We start from the raw sequence: 25850 nt of genomic DNA, 5'->3' as shown, positions 1-25850 counted from the left end.
AAAAGTGAATCAAATGCTTTTCAATTTTCATGACACCTTGCTAAACAACATATCAATCAGTAATGTGTGCTGACTAGATTTCAAGTTCATCAACAAACTACCTTTGATTAGTTTGTAGTTTTGTACCAATAAAAAAAATAAAGTACCTTTGATTATGATCCAACTAAGGGCACAAATAGGTTTGACGTTTTGGAATAAACAAACATGCATTATAAAATTCCTGGTTAATGTTACACGCGACCAAAATAAAAAGTCTAATGTTTTCTTTTACTTGTGATGCAGTGGTTATTCAATAAAAGTCTTGATGGATTGTTCATCACTTCGTCGTTCATCAAATGTTTTTAACACGGATAAGTGGTAACTATGTGTACTTCCGACCCCTTACCGTTTCACTCAAGAAGCAAATGAGGCTGTCTTATATACACAGTTAAGTACTTTTTTTGTGAAGAAAGCATAATGTTTCATCATTTTTCCATTATTGACAGTGCATCCTCAAAAGCAGGCAGAACACTCCACACACAGAATTTTCTTTTCTTTTCCCTTTCAAAACAACTTAAGGTCTTTCCAACAACGACAAAACTTTAATCTTTGACGATTTTTGGTTTCCTAATATGATTCGTCTTTTAAAACCAGTCAAAGTGAGGAACTTAACTAATTTACTACAGTACTCCGTATGTTATAGTCAATTGTTTACTTTTACTTGTCCCCGTGATGGAGATTTTAAACAAACGTAAAATAATGACCGAGACAGAGGGAATTAATCTTTCTAGGTTATTATTTCCCTTTTTTCGCATTATGTCTTGCTAAAAGTTGTATGAGACATCGTTCCAAATTATTTACAGTCTAAATCTGTTTTTTTCACTGACTTTACTTTTTTTTTTTTTTTTTTTTTGCAGTTTTCAGTTACTTTTCAAAAAATACCAGTTTTACTTTTGTTTTTAGTAATTTCTGCTTGTAGAAGCAAAATGGCTCACCAAACTGCCAACACTTATTTTAATTTGTGAAGTCATAGTTATTCGATGCAATTCTCGACTATGTTTTCATTTTGGGTCATCTGGAAATAGCGTCTTTAAGTCTCTATATTGTTGACGCAAGGATAAAGTATCGTTACTGTTATTTGCTTGCTGAAGCATTAGTCCCTAAAAGTAGGTAATAAGTGCTATATACGAGTGTCAAGTGTTGTCGGACACTGTTTCTTGATGTTTTAGGACTATGTGAAGTTGTGAACACTCTACATGATGAACTGGTGAACTGATAGTTAGTGTCTCATGTGTAGCTTGAAAGATGGTAGGAATCAGTATGCTTGGGCAAGCAGCATTAATCCCTGAGCTTCTTTACACTTATGAGACTGCTATAACTGGTTTTGCTGCTAAACTCACAACTCGACAATTCGAATCTTTGAGTAACATTGATGGGTTCCTTTTTGGTAACCTTGATGGGATAAGAATTCCTCATACCACATATTCACCACATTTTCTCGGCCTTGACTCGGGAAAAGGGCTATGGAATGGGAGCCACTTAGGTTCTGATGTCATTATAGGAGTTGTTGACACAGGAATATGGCCAGAACATCCAAGCTTTCATGATTCAGGCTTGTCTCGGGTTCCATCCAGATGGAAGGGTACTTGCGAAAAAGGCTTTAACTTTTCAAGCTCTAATTGCAACAAGAAACTCATAGGAGCGCGATTCTACCTCAAAGGGTATGAGGCTACCTATGGTAGGATTGACGAGAAATATAAGTTTCGATCTGCTAGGGACTCAGATGGCCATGGAGCCCATACTGCAGCTGGAAATGTGGTCCCTGATGCTAATCTCTTTGTACTGGCACAGGGTGTTGCCAGTGGAATTACGTATATTTTCTGAGACAATAAAGGTCATCTCATTTCTGATGCGTCTGTCTTCAAGGGAAACAAACTAGCAACCCCTTTCGCATTAGGTTCTGGTCATATCAACCCCGAAAGGACTTCTGATCCTGGTCTTGTGTATGATATCTTGCCTGAAGATTACTTGCATTAATTACACTGATGCTCAGGTGACGCTTTTCGCCCAAAGGAAATACAAATGTTCGAGTGGGGTTTACCAGCTTGGTGATCTCAATTACCCTTCTTTTTCTGTCATCTTTGCTACTGGTAAAACAGAAAAAACTAGAGTAACTTACAAGAGAACACTGACTTATTTTTTACCGTGTTAAAGGTGTTAATCATCTCCAGAAATGCCATCTCACCTTGTTAATCAGTACCGCCCTCATTCTTTCCATGGTAACTTTACCTACCCCTTTTTCTTTTTCGGGTTTAATTATCGTATTGATTGTTATTGTGAAAGTTTCATTTTGGTTAATTTGTTTATGTTTTAATGATATTTAGGTCCTAAAGTGGAGACCATTGTCGATTAGGAATGACTTTCTCCGATTATTTGGTGGTACACTAATCATTTTCTTGTTTAGGTTGATATTCTTTGTGACGAGTATTTTAATCAGTTGCATTTCATGACATGATATATGTCACCTTTGTATACAACATATCAATAATGCGTGCTGACCATGATTTCAACTCATACCCAATAACATCATTGCCACCCTATTATTAAGGTTATAATACCCAAATAGTGTTCATCTTTAGAATAAACAAACATGTATTCTACTAAGCTTGGCTAATTTTACACGTGAGGAAAATGAGCATTAATCTCTCTTTTACAAAGCATATATGATATATTCCGTCTTAAGCAAGACTTGCTGTTTATTTATTGACTTCTTGATTTTTTGTTCAACTATATGTCTGCTAGTGCTTTCTTGTTATTATGATGAAACAATGAAACAATTACTGTTCAATTTACCGCGGTTAAATACTCGATAATCTGTATTTCCTAAATTTTGATGGAGTAGCAATCATTCAATAAAATTCTTGATGCAAGTATGCAACGTTCATCGGGTCATCAGATGTTCTTGGCACGGGTAATGATATGTACTTCCGATCCCCTTACCGCATCGCTTAAGGGAGCAAATAAGGCGTATGTTATATACAGTAGAATAATTAAGGGCTTTTTCTATGACGAAATCATGCTGTTTAATCAATTTCCATTATTGACAGTGCTCTCACAACAGAAAGCAAAGCACTCCACATACAAAATTACCTTTTCCTTTCCCTTTGAAATAATTTAAGACAAAAGTTTAATCCGTAATGATTTGGGTTTGGCTAATATGACGAGGAACCTATGTTATTTACTAAACTTTTTAATCACTAATAATGCACATTTCTGCTCTATATATAGCTTTGAGTAATGCATTTACCACAGCACCAACAGTCAACAGCAAGTTCATTCTGATAAAACTGCTAGAATACTGCAGACGATCAAGCGATCAACTTCTGGTATATGTCAGCCTTACAAATCTTTTTTCACTGATTATATTTTATGATGTAACAACCATTTGAGACTAGTCTCGATTTTTTTTTCATTAAGGATACGCTATGGTTATGTACATCTGACTCTGACTCCCCCTACCCCGTCATTTGCGATGTCTCTTGAAGCACTAGGTAATACTTCTTCTGTTTCATTGAGCTGTATACGTTTTTCAAACTACGTGAGGGAAATTTTTAAAAACGTATATAGGTCAATGGAACAGACGAAGTAAGCTATTTAGCTGTTCAAGACACTGTCAAGTGTCTGTACATCTGAATAAGACCCACTTCCAGAGTGAAGTGTCGGACACAGTTTGTTGGTGTTTTAGGACTAATGAATGATAGTGTCTGATGTGCAGCTTGAAACATGGTAGCAGTCAGTATACTACGGCTAGTCCTATTAGCTGTCTGGTATTCAGCAATGATCGCGTTATCTGATAGACGAACTTACATAATTCATATGGATGAAACTAAAGTAATGGAGTTGAAGAATTCCAACAAGCATCCCCATAAATGGTACGAGTCAATTTTGGAGTCCGTAACTAAATTAGGTGCTGAAAGTGACCAAGATCAAGATGCATTAACCCCTGAGATTCTTTACACTTATGAGAATGCTATGACCGGTTTTGCTGCTAAGCTCACAACTCGACAATTTGAAGCTTTCAGTAAGATTGATGGGTTCATTTTTGGTTCTCTTGACGGGATAAGAACTCCTCATACCACATATTCACCTCGTTTTCTCGGCCTTGACTGGGGAAAAGGGCTATGGAATGGGAGCCACTTAGGTTCTGATGTTATTATAGGAGTTGTTGACACAGGAATATGGCCAGAACATGCAAGCTTTCATGATTCAGGTTTGTCTCGGGTTCCATCCAGATGGAAGGGTACTTGTGAAAAAGGCTTTAACTTTTCAAGCTCTAATTGCAACAAGAAACTCATAGGAGCGCGGTTCTACCTTAAAGGGTATGAGGCTACCTATGGTAGGATTGACGAGACATATAAGTTTCGATCTGCCAGGGACTCTGGTAGTCATGGGACACATACTGCATCCACTGCTGCCGGAAATGTAGTCCCTGATGCTAACCTCTTTGGACTGGCAAGAGGTGTCGCTCATGGAATTAGGTATGTCTTTGTTCGAACCCTGTAAGCATCAAAATCTCTTTGTGGCTTCATATCAAATAAAACCCTTCATGTGACCTTTTTAGTATCATTGTTTGTAAATACATGGTTTGATCATTCGAAATGTTTTCTTCGTTCAACTCATTTGTTAACTTATAATTAAAATGTATCTAATATCCCTTTCCATCCCTTGTTTCCTTCCTCAACTTATATCCAAACAAAAGAATAGAGATACTTAACTAGTTGTTGATTAATGCTACTCGATGAAACAGTTACGCATCAAGAATAGCAGCATACAAGGTGTGTTGGAGACAAGGGTGTACTAACTCAGACGTAGCTGCGGCCATCGACCAATCCATAGCTGATGGAGTAGACATTCTTTCCCTGTCCCTTGTAGGTGACCCTATCCCCTATTACCAAGATCCGCCTCTCATTGCAGCCTTGGGTGCATCACGAAAGGGAATCTTTGTGTCCTTTGCTGCAGGTAATGACGGTCCTACCCCATCTACTGTATGCAATACTGTTCCATGGGTGGCTACAGTTGGCGCCAGTTCTCTTGACCGGACTTTTGCCGGTCAAGTCACCTTAAGTAACGGAATAATTTTAAAGGAGGCATCCATTTATTCCGGTCATAGGACCAAGACGAAGCAACTGCCACTTGTGTATAAGGAAACAGCTGGTGGGACAGGTGCAGAGTTTTGCACCCATGGATCCCTATCTTCTGAGTTAGTGAAAGACAAGATCGTCCTATGTCAGCGTGGTATCAACTACAGAACTCAAAAGGGCAGTGTTGTAAAATCAGCTGGTGGGGCTGCGATGCTATTGCTTAACAGCCCGGAATGGGGAGAGGAGCTTATAGCAGATGCTCATGTTCTGCCAGCCTCCTTCCTGAGAGCTTCAGATTCCGAGGCAATCCAAGGATTCTTAATTTCAAACAAAAGCCTGACTGCCTCAATTTCTTTCCTTGGAACACAGTATGGTGCGAGGGCCCCAGTCGTTGCTTCCATGTCATCGCGGGGACCAAACTCTGTCGATCCGTATGTGATCAAGCCTGATATAGTCGCACCAGGAATTGACATACTTGCAGCATGGTCTCCCATTGCTTCCTTGACTGATCTAAACAGTGATAAAAGGAGGGCAGATTTCAATATAGTATCTGGAACATCAATGTCGTGTCCTCATGTTAGTGGTGTAGCCGCATTGATGAAGTCAGTCCACCCAGATTGGTCGCCAGCTGCGATTAAGTCAGCCATTATGACCTCGGCTGATACCCATGACAATAAAGGTCATCTCATTTCTGATGCGTCTGTCTTCAAGGGAAACAAACTAGCAACCCCTTTCGGATTAGGTGCTGGTCATGTCAACCCAGAAAGGGCTTTGGATCCTGGTCTTGTGTATGATATCTTACCTGAAGACTACTTGGATTACCTCTGTAGCATTAATTACACTGATGCTCAGGTGACTCTTTTCGCCGGAAGGAAATACAAATGTCCAAGTGGGGTTTACCAGCCTGGTGATCTCAACTACCCTTCTTTTGCACTCATATTTGCTGCTGGTAAAACAGAAAAAACTACGGTAACTTACAGGAGAACATTGACTAATGTAGGCAAGGGTAAGGTAAGGTACAGGGTGTTTTTCGAGGAACCTAAAGGTGTCGATGTGGTTGTGGAGCCTACGGTTTTGTACTTTAAGTCGCCACGTGAGAAGCTCACTTACAATGTCAGTTTTAGTGAGGCCGGAGCGACAATTTGCAGAAAAGGCGCCTCAGTATTTGGGTCATTGACTTGGGTGGCTGGGAAGTACAGTGTTAGAAGTCCAATTGCTGTAACTTGGCTATAGTTTTGAGTTTCGAGTTTTGATATATAAGAAGTTGAGTGCTTATTTGTTGTTGATTACTCCCTCCGTCTAATTCATATTGTCATGCCGAGAATTAGATGTAGTATATTGGAATATCAGACGGTTACCTATTCGGCTATTCCTACACAATTTGTAACAATCAAACCCAGAAAATTTCATAGCTACTCCCTAAGATCGGAACATTATGATCACGATCCTGGCAATCCAAAATTGTGCTATTTAACCAATGAATTTTACTTTATTATAGTAATGTAATGTTTGTTATGTGATCATAGACGTCGATTCTTATATAATACTGTTCCGGGTGTAATTCCAGAGCAGTTATTTGTTACCACCCGTGCTTGTAGAATGACGTCTTTGGTTGAATCCTCCTTGCGGTCTCCTGAAACGATGAACAAACTGAGGGCTCGGCTTTGGACCGAGCGAACTCACTCCGACGCTCAAGTCAGTAAACTTAGAGAGAAGTTGTTGTTACTTGGTGAAGTATATATTGTAGAGAGATAAGGAAGATATTACCAGATGAATAGTGATTCTTAGGTTAAATTGTGGATCTCCTCCTCAATGAGAGTTGAGGAGTATTTATAGACTTTCACCTTTTGTCACGTAGTGGCCAAGTGGCCAAGTGGCTAGCAGGTGGAAAGACTGATCTACCCCTCGGCCGAGGGACCCATGGCGAGCCGGCGGGCCTGTTGACTCACCGCCGAGGGGTCTTGGATATGAGTTCGCGGATGTGTGCCTCGGTGGCTAGTTGCCCACCCGGACCCAAGAGACAAAGCCGACAGTCGCGCTGCGTGCTAGGTTAAGTTTGTCTAAGCCGTTGACTTCTTGTGGATATCCTTGACCTTGCTCAATATGTTGGAGTCGGCGGGTGCGAATATGCCCCATCAATTTGCCCCCAGCGTAGTCTATGCCGTGGTATGGGCTCCGATGTATGTTGAGCGTATATTCTGCGTAAGACGAAATTTTTCTGCCCCGGCTTCTTCTACCTCGGCGTGGCTCTGCTTAGGCCGTACCATATCCCCCCTCCACATGGATGTGTAATGGACATCAGATGTGGAAAAGAAAGTGGTGCTGGCCGAGACCGAGGTTGTGAGCGCCGTGTGCTTTTGATTGCCCCCAGCCGGTGCTGACAAGCTTGGTTGATCATGTGGCCGGCGGAGAACAGACACTTAGGAGTTTGTTGAGGAAGATGAATGGGCAGAGAGATTTGAAGGGGGCGTGTTGAAGACGCTTGGTCACTGTTGCATTGATTGACGTTCAACTGTTGCAACGATTGACATTCCGTGGTTGCATGTCTGACACGTGTCCGTTGTTGATTGGTCGACGTTTCATGGGTGCCTCGATTGGTCCTTCTTCATGGGCCTTCCCTTATAAATAGGGCAGTTAATCCCTGAAATTGGGCACCAATTTCATTTTCTCAAAAATTTTCTTCTTTCTAGCCCTTTTTGACGAAACTTCTCTCTAGCTTTCAGAATCATTACTCCGGCGTAGCACTTTTCTTCAAGGTAAACAAACAAATTTTTCTCTTTTTAACTTGTAAGTTTTGTTGTAAACATGTCTTCTGCTGGTGCCGGACCTAGTAAGCCTGCGCCGGGGGGTTCCCCGTCGCGTCTTGATGAGGAGGAGATACTAAACGCCATCCCGATAAGGTCTGGGGGCCCTAGGTCTCCGTCTCCCGAAGTCGATCCAAAAGCTTTGGAGGGTTGGGAGGATGATGATGAAGCTGATGAAGACTTTGATGATGACGGTGAGGAAAGGATTCCTTCTGGTGTTGAGAGGCAGTTCATCATGGATCACGGCGAGGCCTGTAAGGTCCGCCTTGACCGTGCTTGGACCCATAAGTTCGCCAGTTGTTCCGGCGAGACATTTTTCGAGGGCCATTTCTACTTTGGCAGGGGATACAAAATTGTTATCCCTGAGGAGGGTCAGGCCGTTTGTTGCCCTCCACCGGGTTGCACCGGCGTATACATCCGGCACTTGGAGTACGGGCTCCGGTTTCCGCTGAATGACTATGTTATGGCCATCATTAGAGCCATGAATGTCGCCGTTGCCCAACTGCACCCGTTGGCTATTAGGACCATAGTCGGCTTTGTCTGGCTCTGTCTCTTCAAGGGAGAGGTCCCAACGGTTAATTTATTCCGTCGGCTTCACCACCTTCGACCGTCATTCCCTGGTCGCGTCGGATGGTACAGCGTGCAAATGGAGCCGGGTTACGTCTCCGTCGATAAGCTTACTTCTTGCAAAGACTGGAAAGATCGGTGGGTGTACGTTGAGGTGCCGGATGACTATCCGCTGCCCCGGTCCTTTCAGCACGAAGTTAATTTGCGGTGCGAGACTAAGGCGGAGCATGACAAATGGGTCACCCGGAATAAGCTTAAGATGGGCCTTGCAAGGTCCCTCTTAATGAGGATGAGAGGCTGGCGATGAGGCTTTTTGAGGCGGACAAGAGTGGGGTGCCGAAAAGATGGATTTCCCCAACGCAGATCATTCTTCAAGATGAGCTGCTCTGCCACGTCGGCCTCATACCGGCCCTAGCACAGGGTGAGTGGGGTCGGTGTGAGGCCCATCTTGGCTCTCAATGTTTCTGTTTCTTGAATTTCGATTTACTTCTACTTAACTCTTGCTTTGTTTCCTTTGCAGACCACTTTGGACCGGACTGCTCGAGGATATCCTCCGGAGAATGGGGCCGCACAAGAATAAGACCGTTCGATTTGCACCCTAAGGCTCTGGCCCGTGATCGCAGGACGTCGCCGAATGATCTGATGGATCAGCAGCTGAAAGGCCTGAATGTGGAGGCGGCCCAGGCGAAGGTTGCTAGTAACATGCCGCGCCGAACGCGGAAAACAAAGCCTTCGGCGGCGACGGCGTCGACATCAGTTCCGCCTCCCATCCCTTCAGTCCAGAAGGAGACGGTGGTGATCGTTGATATTACCAATGGGGAGGACTCCGATGCGGAGGGGTCTCCCCTTGTCCGTAAAAGGAAAGAGCCCACCCCTGCTGTTGATGCTTCCGCCGCAATCGCGCCGCGAGGAGATGCGTCCTCCGAGCAAGAAGGCCAAGCATGGTACGAGATATATCCCGTGGCTCGGACTTAGCGGTTCATTAGGCGTTCCCGATGACAAGCTCTCCGATATGTCCATGTATACCGACACGGATGTTTTAATTGAATTTTTGTAGATCAACCGTCGGCGGCCGCCGTTCTCACTGTGCGGCAATTAGAGAGCGAAACTGAGAAGGCGGGTGATAGGAATGTCACCGCCGACTCCTTACTCCAGAAGGTTTCCCCCACCGAGCTTGTGGCAGAGGGGATGAGAATATACAAGAGGCTGGCGAAATGGACTCAGGTAGCCGGCTCCCACATTATGGAGCAAGAGAAGACCATGGCTGAAGCTGCCCCACAGCTCGAGCGGCTAAGGCTGGAACTCGACGCGGCGAACAAGGAGGCTAAGAAGGCCAAGGCCGAGGCTGAAGAGGCGGTCCGTGCTGAGAGAAAACTCAGGGAGGACGCTGAAAAGGAAGTCCTTCGAGAGAGCCAAGGCCGAGGCCGCGGCGGCCGAAGCCGCTAAGCTGCTGGAGATGCGTGACCTCGTTCAGAAGCACGCCGACCTTTACCGTACGCAGAGGGACGAATTTAGGGGCTTGTTCCAGGTCCAGGGGAAGGTGGTTCGGAACAAGGATGCTATCATCACCCAAAGGGAGGAGGACATTGAGACGCTCCAAACCGTTATCCTCCCTAACATGTGCGCCAAATACCGGGACCTGGCCGAAGAAGCCGCCAGGGAAGTGATTGGGGAGCTCTTTCCTCTTGATGGCTCCTTTCCGTGGGGCAAATTTGACGAGTTGTTTGATGATAAGCTCGAAGCTAAGGAGAAAGCCGCGGAGGAGAAGGCCAAGGAGGAGGTAAGGGTGAAGAAGGAGGAAGAGGCGGCCGCGGAGAAGGCAGCCCTTGCTGAGGAGGCTAAGGCGGCCAAAGAGGAAGCCGAGAGGATGAAGGCGGTGAGGCCGAGGCCGCCAAGAAAGCCGAGGCCGAGGTCGCCGAGAAAGCTAAGACGCTAAAGATGCCTTCGGGTCGCCCATCAAAGACGATGCCGCTAACGTCGCGATGGCAAGCAAAAATGGCATAGGGAGACGGGCGGTCGTCACCAGGCTCACCCGGCGTCTCGGATAGCTTCGGTGGTCGGGAGCCAATTATTAAGCCTTCCCTCCGCCATTTTTGGCGCTTCAAATGATATGTCTGTAACCTTTTGCTTTTCTTTTCCTTGTATTTTGTACAACTTCGGTAGGTTGTGTTTTGGCTTATCCTTATGGGGACGGCCGTCGTCTGTATTCTCCTTGTAACCTGTTATCATTTTTAATAAGAGTTTGCTTATTTTGCCTCTGGCTTGGCCTAGGTCTTTTCTTGTCTTCGTCTGAGTTGTCTTCTTACGTTATTAATTGAGCGCTTCTTTTGTTTACGCCTCGGCCTGGCCGAGGCGATGCGAGTGCGTATCTCAACCGTGTTTAACGTTTCTAAGGCATGTTCGATTGCTTTCGCGAGCATCAACAAGTCTTTGGTAGTGACCGCCGTGACTTTCGCTTCCTTATAGTGATCGCCGTGGCGTCTACATCTTGGAGTGACCGCGCGGCGTCTACCTCTTGGGGTGATCGCCGTAGCGTCTACTTCTTGGGGTGATCGCCGTGGCGCCTATTTCTTGATGGTGATCGCCGTGGCGTCTACCTCTTGGAGTGATCGCTGCGGCGTCTACCTCTTGGGGTGATCGCCGTAGCGTCTACTTCTTGGGGTGATCGCCGTGGCGCTATTTTCTTGACGGTGATCGCCGTGGCGTCTACCTCTTGGAGTGACTGCTGCGGCGTCTACCTCTTGGGGTGACTGCTGTAGCGTCTACTTCTTGGGGTGACTGTCGTTGCGTCTATTTCTTGATGGTGACTATGGGGGAAAATGAACACTTTGATGGAAACTTGGATGATTCTTCATTTAGATATAAACATGCGTCGGGGTGCCCACAGTTGTCTCGGGCACCTCCGCCGCTATACAAAATTTTCCCCGAGATTGTCCGTCCCAATGGCTTATCAAAGGCGCACCCTCCATGTCTGTCAGCCGGTGTGTCTTGAGAGAGCGTCGGACCTGGGAATGTACTGTATCTGGAAGGACTTCAATTTGGCGGTGTCGGCTTTTACCCTTTCCAGGTATCTTACCATCCCGTCGTCTCGAGCCTCATACTCTCCCCTGATTCGGTTGGCCACCAATAGTGAGCATGTTTTTACCACGACGTGCTCCGCCCCGGCAGCCCTAGCTAACTCGACTCCATTTATCACCGCCTCGTATTCGGATTTGTTGTTTGAGGCCGAGAAGGTAAATTTCAAGGCGTGCTCAAACACGTCCCCGTTTGGGCTGGTGATAAGGATGCCGCTCGAGTGCCATTCGCCGTAGGGGACCCGTCAGTAGTTATTTCCCATATGCCGGGATGCGGTTCTTCTTGGTCGGTCGGGGTTCCTTCAACCATGCTGACGTTGGTATTCATCGGATCGCCCTCCTGCTGCAAGGATGGGCTCTTCCCCTTCTCTGACCTCTTTGCCACTTTGAGGGATTGCATGTTGCACCCTCTGGCGGATATCTGGGTGTTGACCACCTCGTCCTTCTCGTCCTTGGAGACGAGCTTATGCGCTTCCCCCCGGTCCGAGACATACATCGTTGTCGTGGCCCGGATGGACGAATCGCGCGTCGGCCTCGCTCGAGTGACTCGGCCTATGAGAACGTTGTGGCGCGGACGAGCCGTCGATGACCACGAACTCGGCTAGGATATTCTTAGCCGCATCTCCTCGCCGAACATCACCGGCAACCGATCAACCCTGGGGTACCAGTAGCCCTTTAAAAATCGACAACGGATTGGTGCGGGGGCTCAAGTCTTCAACCTTCGACCGAGGTTGAGAAAGCACTCCCGAACATGATGTTCGTGTAGGCGCTGTGTCAATCGGGCACCTCTTGACCAGGTGGTTGGATATGTCCAAGTGGACTACAAGTGGGTCGCTGTGAGGGGCGATGACTCCCTCGTAGTCCTTCTTCCCGATAGTCATGTCGGGGATGTTGGAAGCGGGGACCGCTGTTTTGGGCACAAAGTTGATGGCCTGATACAGCTCGTTCAGTGCCGTTTGTGCCCATGAGCGGACCCACCGTTCTCGTTGCCCCGATGACAACATGGATCACTCCTATCCGTTCAAAGACGGATTTCTTATTGGAACCGCCGCCTCGTCTTTTGGCCTTTGGCAACATACTTGCCGAGGCTCCCTTCCGGATCGCTCTTCAATGGCATTCTTCGATGCGGCAGTTGTCGATAAGGTGACCGGTGTGGCGTGGTACTCGCAAAGATCGGCTCGTGTCACGTCTCCCTTCGGCTTGGGAGCCTTTCCCACTTTTGGCCCTCGTTCTTGCTCGGGCGAAGACCTCGGCGGCGAGATACGACCGGGGGTGTGATCACTGCACCGCTTCGGTAGTACGTTCCCGAACCTCCCCGGCTCCCGCCGAGCTCATTTCTGGCGGACTGTCAAAGCCGTGACCTATTATTGTCACGGCGTCCTTCATCCGGTTGTCCTCCGGCGCTCTTTTCTCTCGAGTGCCGGCCTCGCCGGAGCCTACCCTGGTCTTGTGATAGTCCTCCACTTTTATGGCTTGATCGGCCATCTTCCGGCGGACTCCGAGTTCAGCCGCCGCACTTGATGAGCTCATTCTTTAGGTCCCCTCTTGGGAGGCCTTTCATCGCCGTCAAGGCCGCCGATTCATTGCTCGCCTTACGAATCTGCTAAACCTTGGTGTCGAACCTCTTCACATAACTTCGGAGAGACTCGCCTCCCTCCTGTCTGATAGTAAGGAGGTCCGACGTCTCAACAACCCTCCTCTTGTTGCAAGAATATTGGGCTAAAAACGTGTCCCTTAGGTCGGCGTAACAGTATACCGACCCATCGGGTAGCCCCTTGTACCAACTTTGTGCCATCCCATGCAGTGTCGTTGGGAAGACTCGGCACCAAACCTCATCAGGTTGCTCCCAAACCGACATGTAAGACTCGAAAGCCTCCGTGTGGTCGGTTGGGTCGCCTTCTCCTTTGTATGCTATGGGTGCCAACTTCAGCTTAGTCGGCACCGGGGTATCTAGGACGTAGGCGCTGAGGGGCTGTCTGACCACGTGTCGGAACGACACGCGGCGATCGGCTCCTCACATCCCTAGTCCGGCTCCTCTCCCCGTGGCGGGAAGGGCTTCTTCTCCGACTCTGGTGAGTCGGGCTTCTTCTCCGACTCTGGTGAGTCGGACTCCTTCTCCGACTCTGGCGAGTCGGACTTCTTTCGCTCCTCTGGGGAATGCCTCGTCGGTGCTGCGGCGACGCCGTCCTCCCGCGAGTGCGGGAAGGACTCAGGTCTACCACTAGCATTCTGGGCTCCCCCGGCGTCTTGACAGGGCCAGCTTCCTCCAGTGCTTCGTTCAAGTCTCTTGGAGTCACATTCTGGGCCCTGGTCTCCTGGACGGGTTCCGCCGCTCTTGTCGGTGTGACAGTGTGAGCCGACGTACTACCAATTAGGTCCAGGAGTAGCTTCAGTTTTGCTACATCAACCACATGTCCCATGATGGTGACCTGGTTGGCGGGCAGCGGCGTATCTGGTATTATTGGCATCCCGTACTCCGGTTGAATTACCCGGCCGGTGGAGGGCTGCGCAACTCCAGAATTGTGGACGGTATCGTCCTGGTAGAATTCGGTTTCGTCAGTCACGAATACCTCTTGTTGTTTTGACATCTTCTTAGCCTTTTGGGTGGGTTTTTGTTTTGTTTTTTTTTGTTTGGGAATGAATGTGACTAGCTTCTAGTATCTCTCCCCACAGACGGCGCCAATTGTTCCGGGTGTAATTCCAGAGCAGTTATTTGTTACCACCCGTGCTTGTAGAATGACGTCTTTGGTTGAATCCTCCTTGCGGTCTCCTGAAACGATGAACAAACTGAGGGCTCGGCTTTGGACCGAGCGAACTCACTCCGACGCTCAAGTCAGTAAACTTAGAGAGAAGTTGTTGTTACTTGGTGAAGTATATATTGTAGAGAGATAAGGAAGATATTACCAGATGAATAGTGATTCTTAGGTTAAATTGTGGATCTCCTCCTCAATGAGAGTTGAGGAGTATTTATAGACTTTCACCTTTTGTCACGTAGTGGCCAAGTGGCCAAGTGGCTAGCAGGTGGAAAGACTGATCTACCCCTCGGCCGAGGGACCCATGGCAGGCCAGCGGGCCCTGTTGACTCACCGCCGAGGGGTCTTGGATTTGAGTTCGCGGATGTGTGCCTCGGCTGGCTAGTTGCCCCAGCCGGGACCCAAGAGACAGCCGACGTCGCGTCGGTTGTTAGATCTAAGCCGTTGACTTGCTGTGGATATCCTTGACCTTGCTCAATATGTTGACTGGTCAGCGGGTGCAGAATATGCCCCATCAAATACAACTCCTTAAGTTTACTTCAACATGAGATTAACCCTCTTTAGTTTGCTTTGGAGTAAACAAACCCCTTAACTTTGCAATAAAGTGAAATCAAGCCCCTTTTATTTTTCGGGTCAAAATCTCACCAATTTTTCATATCGGTGTCCATATTAGGTATAAATTTCTCTCGGATACTTTTATTTTTCATTTGTCTGCTCCAATCATCAAGTAAGGGCGGTGATGGTGATCCTAAAAAACTGTCGAGTTGTTTGCCCAATAATCTAAGATCAAATCCATGGTTTGCCAAATTGGTTTTCCCCTCCAAAATTACAAATTAAATTGATCAAGATGCAGCTATTATTATTAGCAGCATTCAAGGGTGTTGGTAGGAGCAAATATGTTGTACGACCATTGAGTCTGCGCAATTGCTGGAACTCATAAATTATTCTTCATTCACACATTTCAGTCGGCATTATGATTGTTAATATCAAGAGTATGATCATGTGATAAAATAAGACGCTACAAATATTGCGGTACATCTACATGTATAAAGTATAATAAGAAGTGAACTTTATACATAACTAGTCTAGATCCCGCGCAAATGCGCGATAAATATAGGCCTTTTAATTTTTAGTGTATTAGTTATAGATTTTAGATTTATATCTCATAAATTTTAATAAAAAACAACTAATATTAAAATTAATCAAAAGAATTGAATAATTCCATGAATTGTGTTTTTTATTAAAATATTTTAACTATATCAAATTATTTTTAAAAAATTCTTTTTTCGTCACGAAGTTAATAATAGGAGATACAGTTTTGATGTATAGATCATTTTAAATGGAAAATTAGTTTAGTAAATGAAAATCTAATTTGTTTCCATACATAAGTTTGAGCACTTTGGAGGGAAAACTTTTGAGAAATTGTATTATCTTAGTATATAGGAGGATTTATATACTTTTTAAATTTGCACTTCATTAATATTTATCAGTTCACTCAATTGTATTTTGATATGAAACAAAAAAAAATTGAAATGGAAAAATAATAAAAAAAAATTATTTAAGTTGTGAATTTTTTAGTGAATGTTTTTTGTCACGAAACTAATAGTAAGGATGTGTCAAGTTATTCTCTACAGTAATAATTATTGCATTACTGAAAAATTTAGTAACTTATACTATATAGTTTAATATCAATTTTATTTTATTTTAATGAAAAAATCATAATTATGAATTTATTTAAAAAATTAGAGTTTATTTATAAGAATATATTCATTGAAAAGATAATAATGTAATGAAAGAAAATTTTATTTATTACCTTATTTAGCTAGATGCTTTTTGGAGTGAAAACTAAGAGAATTTTTATTCTCTTAGTAGTAGGGGGATATGTACCCCAATATGAGAATTGGTGAGAAATTGAAAAATCCGGTGAAATATTGACCGGAAAAATAAAAGGAGCTTGATTTCACTTTAAAGCAAAGTTACTGGGTTGTTTACTCCAAAGCAAACTTAAGGGGGTTAATCTCATGTTAAAGTAAACTTAAGGGGGTTGTTTACCACTTTCGCGAATAAAAATATGATTCAAGCTTCAGTAAACACACAATTAGTGAAAAGATAAGACATTGGAAGGAAAATATGATTCAATAACTACAATAGCAGCTTGGGTCACACTCACACCCAATTCCCAAACTGCACCCAGCGAGACTTCTACGGATCAATTGGTCTTCCTTGTAACGGGTTACCATTTGTGGCGGATATTTTGTGAGTTAAAATGGTAACATAATGGGTTAGTGAAGAAAGGGGACCACATAAATAGTGTTGCAGAGAGAGAAAAAGTGGGTACTTTATGAGGTAAAATGGTATCCGTCACTCAAGAGTGACGGATATGTACCGTCACAAACAAGAATTTGTGTCTACGGATATGGAAGCTGTGGCGCAGGCGGAGATTAATTTGTCTAGTGATGGTAGTTCCTCGAACTCACATGGTGATGGAAATGGTGAAATCGGTAGCAATGTAAATGTTGAAATCGGAATTGATATGGAGGTGCGGAAAACATGCTCATGTAATCGGGTTATCGAGTTCATGGGTTAAGTGGATGTGTTTGTGATAAACGATATTTATCATGTATTTAGAGGTGCTCAGTGGGCCGAGCCGGTGCGGGCTAGGCCAGGCCAAGGACGGGCCGACAGTGGGTCAAGTAGTCCGAGCACGACACTAACATATGATCGGGCTGGGCCAGGCTGGTTCGGTCTAGCACTAGCCCGACTTACTTAGTAGCGGGGCAGTGCCGGGCCAGGCTAGGCCAAACGGGTCAATCGATTCAGTTTCGGATCGGATTCATTTGGATCGGGTTATTTTGGTTGACCTTTTTTTTTTTCAGTTCGGTTCAATTCAAGTTGGAATCAGTTTTCGCTTTTAATCGGTTGTGGATATTTCGGGTCGGTGCAGGTTCGAGTCAGGTTAATTTCGGAACAGATGAGATTCGAGTCGGGTCAATATCAGAGCAGATTCGATTCGATTCGGTCCATATTCAGATCGGATGTCAAGGGATTAATGGATTATATCTTTATAATAAATATATATCAAATATTGCGATTTTGTTTTTAAATGATTTTTGGATTTTTATCGAATAATATTTCTAAATTTTTTAATAGTAATACTATTTGACTCGACATTTTTTTTCTTATCTAATATTTATTTTTATAATTTATTAATATATACGGATAATTTGAATACGAACGGTAAAAAATGCAATTGAGGAGTAGTCGACTTCTTATACAATTCCTCAATTGCATTTTTTACCGTTCGTATTCAAATGTTCCGTATATATTAATAAATTTTTAGTGAATAGTATAATACTTGATAAATTCAAATTGATCATAATTCATAATTATTTAATATTTTGCAATATTGACTTATCTTTTTTCGTGATTTGTGTGTATTCATCCTATAAAATAATAGATGATAAATGAAACTAAAAGAGTATATTTTTGTAATAATGTTATCACAAAAACACTCGACTTTGTTTTTTTTTTGAATTTTATAAAATGGCGATGGAACTTTTTATCCAATAAAATTTTAGGTTGAAAAAAAGTAAAGCTTATATCGGGAAATAACTATTGTCAAATGTTCATTCCTCGTCAATTCGTCAGACTACAATACTACATCACCATCTATTGTTTAAGACCATCTTAAGTCTTAACTCTTAAATTAAGACGATTCTTACACCTAGTTAGAATAGAGGTGAAAATAAAAGGAGGGTATAAAAGGAGGTCTTAAGTTAAGATAATCTTAAACAAGACCAACTGACATGTGAATTCTTTGATTTCTATATTCAATGATGTAGCTTAGGGACTTGTTTGCAATTTCCTAAAATTGCAAGCTAGTTCTTACACCATGGAGAGTTTGCCCAACTAGATTAGCTTGCCTTAAGCAACAAGCCTCATTAAGCTAGTTGTTTAAATGGGTCCACAATATCATATCAACCAATGACAAATTAGGTTTTTTTTCATAATTTTAATTTTATTAAAATTTAATTAGGTTTGATTTTTTTCATAAACTAGCTAAACCATTGGAATGAATTTGTCAAGCTACAAAATTATTGCTTAAAATGTGATGTGGATTTGTCAAGCTACAAGGTAATTGCTTACCATTGTACTTAAAGCTCAACTTGAGCTCAGTGAATTTTGAAATTGAGTTACTCTTGCGTTGATCTTTAATTATTTGTACCAACTACTAACACCTTACTCGAGTCCAACTCTATAGTCTATAGAATATATTAACAAAGTATTAATAGCTAAAACTGTATAAATTTTTAACAAATAATGTACCTTTTGAGTTTCTTAAGCTTTTATTTTAGAAATTCGTAAATATAAAGCTTATCATGATCTATATTATACTTTATTTTTATAATAAAACTTTACAATCTGATCTCGAACTTCAATGATTCAACTATTCCTATAACTTCGAGGAACCTAAATGAAATACGTAAACTATATTCGAACTTCAATGATTCAACTATTCCTATAATTTCGAGGAACCTAAATGAAATACGTAAACTATATTTAGACAAAAATATCACAAAATGTATTAGAATTAGAAGCTTTCATGTATATAAATAGACAAGATATTTAGATGAATTTATAAATTATGCCCCATCCGTCTCAATCATTTGTTTATCTATTTCATTGTAGGATGTTTTAATCATCATTCGTTTATCTTTCTATTTTAGGAATGCCTTTTGATGGACATTTTGATCCTCCACGCTCAATTTTGTTAACTTGTCAATTTATCATCCAATAATTGACCTCTTCTATATTTCTTTAATCTCAAACTAAAGGTAAACAAATGACCGAAATAGAGTGAGTATAATAAGTTGTAATAAACCTAACAATTTATAATTTTTTTTCTTTTTAAAGACTAAAGATAGACCAAATAATTAAATAAGCATTTTAACTTAATAATAATGGATAGTGATAGGGCGCCACCGGGTGACGCCCAAATTGGGTATCACCCTCTCACAACCATTCTTAATTGAAGGGGTCCCCACTCACCTCATGTGAGAGGGTGGCGCCCAAATTGGGTGTCACCTGGTGACGCCCTTTCATTTTTTAATAAATAATCCTTAATACCAAATAGAGAAATACTAAATAAAAAAATAAGAAATAAAAAAATAAAAACTAAAAACGTAGCAATTAGCAACAAATCTATCATCATTCATCAATACACCGACACATGGGATACTTTCCTTAATTTTCTACCTCCATCTTATTCTGTAACTCTCTAAGTCTATTGACTCTTCGTCTTACCAAATCCAATTTCCCAATCCATTCACAATAACTCAGAAAGGCAATCGTAATCTGATTCTTGGGCGCGCACGTCATCGAAAATCGGAATGGCTACCAGTACCACTAGATTTTTTGTAAGGATAGAAAAGATCTCTCATTTTGGTAAGAAAATCGTAAATTATCCCTAATTAATTAATTATTTATTTTTCAGATCTAGAAAATTTCCGGATTTCGCCATTTGATTAGTTATTTACCTATTTTGTTCATCAAATATTTCTATCATATTCTTTTTATCACTCCCGTTGAAATCGCGGTCAAATATGGTAAAAAAAAAATTGATTTTGCCTCCAAAAATTGGAGATTATCGAATTATTTTACCGCCAACCATAATTTTACCCGCCAAAATGAAGATCAGAATGATTTGTTTTACCGCCTAAATTGTGGCTATATATATATACATCATCGTCTGTGCTTTGATTTCATCTTCAAATCAATTATCATCTCTTATAATTTTCAATATCATCTTGTTGATTAGGTTTATCACTTTTTATTGGTAAGGGTTCAATCTTTAAAGCGGTCTTCTTTCAGAATTGATTGTTATTTTGTTAGGCGTATGTTTCTAATACAGATTACTTCATCATATTGTATGATAAATTTTCATATTGTAATGTTTTTATGTTTATATTCAATCATGTTTGTCTAATAGCTATTAGTATCTAATTCTGATCAACTAAAGGGGACAGTTGGTTACTACACGTAGTTGGTTATATGACTATCAAGGTAAGTCGTTTTTACATTGTGTTGTCGATCTCTTCTCATTATATTTTTTTTCTAATTCTAATTTGTTGATTAACATTTTGCAGCCATTGAAAAGGACGAATTCGAAGGTGTAGACGTAGAATGGTCGAACGTTCAATCATCTTCTTGAAGTTATGATGAAGACTTGAAGTCAAGCTTCTTATCGTCTTTATAGTTTTTTTGGGGTTTACATGAATTTTGATGTATTGTCTTCCTTTCTTTTTTTTCTCTAGTTTTGACTTTTGTGAACTTCCTAAAATCATAACTATTAGTGTATTACGTATGCAATAAAATTTTTCATTTTTGGAACTCATTCAGTCTTCTGCTCTTCTCCATGTTCAGCTTTTTTAATAGATATGAGTAGCATAGTTACAGGCTGGACTACTTTGAAAATGGTCCATGAAAATGCATGTTGACTACTCTACTTGAATCCTTTTTCGGTGTTAATGAATGATGAGATATACTCTTATACGGAGTAAATATTTGTGATTTGTTATACTTGGATATTTTTGGGCTATAAAATTTACATACAGTAGGTTCTTATAGGCACAAAAAAAAGTTAATTTTATGAGATATGCACCATTAAATCGTCTATTTGGATACATATTACCTAACTCATGTAAATAACTTTCGTACCATTATAAAAGATATCTAAAATTAATCGATTATTTGGTTACGAAAATAATTTAAACCCCTTCAACTTTTGTGGCCTGAAATGTACTTCATGAATAATGGGTGGTAAGACATTGGATATTCGAGTCTAAATAACTTCCGTACTAATACAAAAAAAAGAGTAAATTAATATGATTATGTTTTGATACCGTCGTCAGGTACCAAAAATAAAATACCTATTTACACTAACAGAAGCTAGCAGTAAGTAGGGTCGATCTCCACAGAGAGGCGGTCACTATCTACTTGTCTATTCGGTCTGTCTACGGTAACAAGATGGGGGTTTGATTGTTTTGAATAAACTAACGAGATTAAGGCAAGAGAAATAGAGATAAGAGAATTTAAGCAGAGGGAAAGGAAACTAGGATGTCGGTTCATCAATGAATATCAATTAACTGCAGTTAAGGTCACAGATTAGTCGATGTGTCAGTCTAAGGGGCAATGAATATCTCCTTCCGGTCTCAATTCGCCCTAAAATACTATTAGCTTAGCTTCCGGCCTCACTAAAGCATTCTATTGTTCACTGCGGGTCTCACCCCTTCCAACCTTCCGGTCTAGGTCAAGGCTTACAAAATTAAAAAGGCTAATTGCATCGATTCAATCAGCTAGATACAATTAAAGCAGTGATTAAAAACATAGACTTAACAACAACGACAATCTGTAAACCTAATTAGCAATTAACATTGGTTCATCGACTCCCCTAGATCCTAGCAGGGGAATTAGCTAGACATAGATAAGGGAAAAGCAAGAACAAAAAGTAAAAGAATAAACAACATCATAAATTAAGAAGAGAATAAGGAAAGAGAATTACTAAGGATAGTCCGGAAAAGTAGAGAAGAAACAGTGTCTAAAAGAGGAAAGGAGAAAAAGTAGTGTATATGGTCTATATTATGATACAAATGACGTCTGATGCTTTCCTATTTATAGAAAATAGGATTTTATTTGACCTAAATACAAATTAAAGCTAAAAAGCCCGAGCTCAATAGAGATTTACTCGATCGAGGACTTTTATATCACTCGATCGAGCAAAACCAAGCTAAAACCTCTCGATCGAGTACGAACACTTATTAAATAGGCACTACTCGATCGAGTAGAAAAAAGGGTCGATCGAACACAATTGTTGTAATACTACGGTTTTATGAGTCTCAGGGTACTCTATCGAGTGGGCCTTACTCTGTCGAGTAAGGATGTTCTGCAGTTTAAAACAGTTTCTGACCTGTAGGGTACTCGATCGAGTAGCCTTGGTACTCGATCGCGTAGGCGGCACTCGATCGAGTACGTCAGTTACTCGATCGAGTAGCCCGGTTTACGGGTAATGTTTTGTCGGGTTTTTTTAATAATGTGAATTAGTATTTAAACCTTCCCGTCACTTTCATAATACACTTTTTACAAACTTAATTACTTTGAAAAGAGATTGCAACCTACGTACTTCGCATCCTTCGCATTATTGACAAATCCCGGAGCTTGGGAGGTCGGAATTCATCATTCTTTACATTCTTGTGATCCTTGCGTCGAGGGTAAGATCTACGTACTGATTTTATTGTATTTTGTTAAGGTTGTTTAAACCCTAATTTAGGGGTTTGGGGGTTTTGTTGTCTTTTATGATTGTTAGTAATTGTATGATCATTTGTTAGGAGGAGGATTCGTAGAAGAGGCCTTTTGATAACAGCTGTTGAGACCGTCTGATTGTATTGCATTCCAGGTAGGGTTTCCCTACTCAGTATTAGTCACATGATGTGTTGGTTGTGCTTGATGAATGTTGAATATTATCATACGAGTATTGTGACGGTTGTTGGTTTTGATTGTTGATAGTAGTTGTGGTTGATTGTATTTGTCTGTGTTCTTCGGGGTGCGTCCCTGGCTGAGTGGAGTCACTTGCGGAAGTGGCTTCACGCCCATTATTTGCCTTCTGTGGAACTTGCCACAGAAGGGATGTGCACATTAATGGATTTGGGTTTATCGCTCGACGGAGATGAGCGGGGCTTAGGTGGGAACGGCTGCGGTCCCCCACTAGCGGCGAGGAGTAACCTGTTGCGATGGGTACTCTGGCAGGGCTACACACTTTAGTGTGTAGTCAATATTGTGTAGTTGGTGATGGAGTTCGGAGTGTGTATGTGACGATTGAGCTGTGTTGTTTGTTGTATTGTTGAGTTATATAAATTGTGTGATTAGTACTGACCCCGTTTAATGTTTTAAAAACTGTGGTGATCCATTCGAGGATGGTGAGCAGTTATTGAGCAGGTATGAGTCGAGATACATGGGATAGCTGAGATGTGTCACTTTCAGATGATAGAGTCTTCCGCTGTAGCTTGAGTAGTTTGTCAGACATTTCATTTAGTTGATTAGACAGTTATTTTGAGAATATGTAACCCGTATTTTAGGCAGTTGGTTTTGGATTGTATTTATTCACTAAACTTATACTATTTAAACATTGTTTCGTTATTGTCTTATGATTATCATTGCCTCGGGAAACCGAGATGGTGACATCTTTATACCTGAGTGGTCCTGGTAAGGCACTTGGAGTATGGGGGTGTCACAAAGTGGTATCAGAGCGACGATCCTGAAACCTGAAACTAATGAATACAATGAACATAGGGAGTCAATTAAAATGAACCCGGGGTGAAGGTTGTAGGAGCTAATGCAAAGGCTAGGGAGACGTCCTAAAGTCGCGAAATCGCCCTATAATTTTGAACCGGTCACATGGGGGTATATGTCAAGGTCGTATATGGTGTCTATTAGTTTGTATGTGAACGTAACGATATATGTTGTGAATTGTTGGATGTTGGGAGTGGAGGATTGAAATTGTGATTGAAAAGTTGGTGGGGTGTGTTTATATGTTGGTTGGCATAAAGAAGCATGATAGTTGTTTATTATGTGGCATTTAATAACATGAAGTAGATTATTTTGTTGATTGTATGAGGAACTGTGTAGAATTGCATGCGTAGTTATATTATAATGTTGAGATTATGAAGTTGCATAGTACGTTGGGGTATGTGAGATAACATGCGGGTAGTATTCACGAGTCTGCATGACTCGATCGAGTGGGGGGTACTCGATCGAGTGGGTGAGGTACTCGATCGAGTGGGTCTGACTCGATCGAGTGGGTAATTGACGTTTTTATGATCAGAATCGTGTTTTTGGGGTACTCGATCGAGTACATAGGGGCACTCGATCGAGTAGGGGGTCACTCGATCGAGTGGCTAGTCTGCTCGGTCGAGTATGTTAGAGATCAGAAGGTCTGTTTGAGGTCTGGAGTTGGGGTACTCGATCGAGTACGTTGGGCACTCGATCGAGTAGCCTCTACTCGATCGAGTAGGTTTAGGCACTCGATCGAGTGGGGCCTGGGCAGGTTGTTTTCGTGTTTTGGGTTGTGGTACGTATGTTGATATCTACCTTTTCTTATATAGCTTCAAGATGCCGCCCAAGAAAACCGCTTTGTATGCGAGAGCTGAGAGCATGAACATTGACGATATAGTTAAGATGTTGGAGCATCAAGATGCTCTTACGGGGGCCCTAAAGAGAGTGGGGAAGGATAAGGAGGTTGATCACTCTAAGATCGGTCTTTATATGACAAGGTTTAACCCAAAAGAGTATAAGGGGACCGGGGAGCCAATTCTTCTTGACAATTGGCATCGTGAGATGGAGAACATTCTGGATCTGGTACATTGTCCTGATGAGATGAAAGTAGAACAAGCTGCGTTCTACTTGAGGGAAGCGGTCGGTGAGTGGTGGGACAAGGTGAAAGCGAGTGCTAGAGAGATGTATGCGAAGCAGGGCCTGCGTGCTATACCTTGGGAAGAGTTCCGGAGGGCTATGAGAAAAGAGCTTGTACCTGAGCATGTGAGGAGTAAGTTGAGGGAGGAGTTTGATGGGTTTAGGATGACATCTGATATGTCGGTAGCTGAGTACTACAAGCAGTTTAATGAGAAGTCTAGATATGCTGAGGACATGGGTTTGAGTGAGGAGAACTTAGCACTGAGATTTGAGAGGGGGTTAACCCCCAGGATTATGGACAAGTTACCCGTGGGAGTCCTTACTGATGTTAAGGAAGCTTGTGAGAGGGCAGGGAGAGCTAAGAGGTTGGTGGAGATGGCCCGGGAGAGAGGAGGTGAGAAAAGAAAGGCGGATAGTGAGGGTGGTGGCCAATCTAACTACAAGAAAGACAACCATAATCAGGCTAGAGCGTTTTCTTTTGGCTCGGGGTTCAGTGCTGGGGCTTCCTTTGGGCGTGGCCGTGGGAGCGGTAGTGGTAGTTGGGGAATGACCTACTTTGGTTGTGGCGGTATAGGCCACAAGAGACATGAGTGCACGAGTGTACAAGGAGCTTTTCAGAGATCGACTCAGGGGAGCTATTCTCAGGGGCCGGCACAGAGTTATGCGAGCAACAGACCGGCTGGATCATGGTCTAACCGGGGAGGTCAGAGCAACCAGGGTGGAGGTAACCGCAATGACGGTAATTCTTATCAGAAACCAGCTACGAACAAAAACAACAATCAGGGGTCGGATGCTAAGCCGACTACGTCAGCCAGTATTGTCCAGGGAGGTGGACAGAAGACCAGTGGAAAGCTGTATATGATGGACAAGAAAGCAGCTGAGGATGACGCACATGTTATCACTGGTATCTTTCTTGTTAACGGTATTCATACCTTTGTTTTGTTTGATTCGGGGGCGTCTCAGTCGTTTGTATCTTCGAGTCATGTTAAACGGTTGGGTCTGAGGGTATATGAGTCTGTAAGTGAGAAAGTTTTTATACCTTCGGGTGAGTCTGTATCATGTGGGAGG

At 42.5% G+C, this 25850-nt stretch overlaps 2 protein-coding genes across 2 annotated transcripts; both read left to right on the top strand.

Moving 5' to 3' along the window:
* Nucleotides 1-1284: 1284 nt before the first annotated feature.
* LOC141595166 (subtilisin-like protease SBT1.1) lies at nucleotides 1285-1863 on the top strand. The gene has a single exon (XM_074415137.1). It carries the CDS (start codon nucleotides 1285-1287, stop codon nucleotides 1861-1863), a length of 579 nt encoding a protein of 192 aa, XP_074271238.1.
* A 1404-nt stretch (nucleotides 1864-3267) lies between these two features.
* Nucleotides 3268-6434, top strand: LOC141594352 (subtilisin-like protease SBT1.1). Its single transcript, XM_074414428.1, has 3 exons — nucleotides 3268-3365; nucleotides 3755-4517; nucleotides 4787-6434. The coding sequence occupies exons 2-3, from the start codon at nucleotides 3763-3765 to the stop codon at nucleotides 6351-6353; spliced, it is 2322 nt and encodes a 773-aa protein (XP_074270529.1). The 5' UTR covers nucleotides 3268-3365; nucleotides 3755-3762; the 3' UTR covers nucleotides 6354-6434.
* The last annotated feature ends 19416 nt before the right edge of the window (nucleotides 6435-25850 follow it).

This window comes from Silene latifolia, chromosome 8, assembly GCF_048544455.1.
Source record: "Silene latifolia isolate original U9 population chromosome 8, ASM4854445v1, whole genome shotgun sequence".
Lineage (NCBI taxonomy): Eukaryota > Viridiplantae > Streptophyta > Magnoliopsida > Caryophyllales > Caryophyllaceae > Silene > Silene latifolia.
This window is presented reverse-complemented; position numbering and strand designations above follow the sequence as displayed.

Excerpts from the sequence above, each read along its gene's own strand:
- LOC141594352 (XM_074414428.1), top strand. The coding sequence starts at position 3,763 with ATGGTAGCAGTCAGTATACTACGGCTAGTCCTATTAGCTGTCTGGTAT. Across the intron at positions 4,518-4,786 it reads GGTGTCGCTCATGGAATTAG|TTACGCATCAAGAATAGCAG; the intron begins GTATGTCTTTGT and ends TCGATGAAACAG.
- LOC141595166 (XM_074415137.1), top strand. The coding sequence starts at position 1,285 with ATGGTAGGAATCAGTATGCTTGGGCAAGCAGCATTAATCCCTGAGCTT.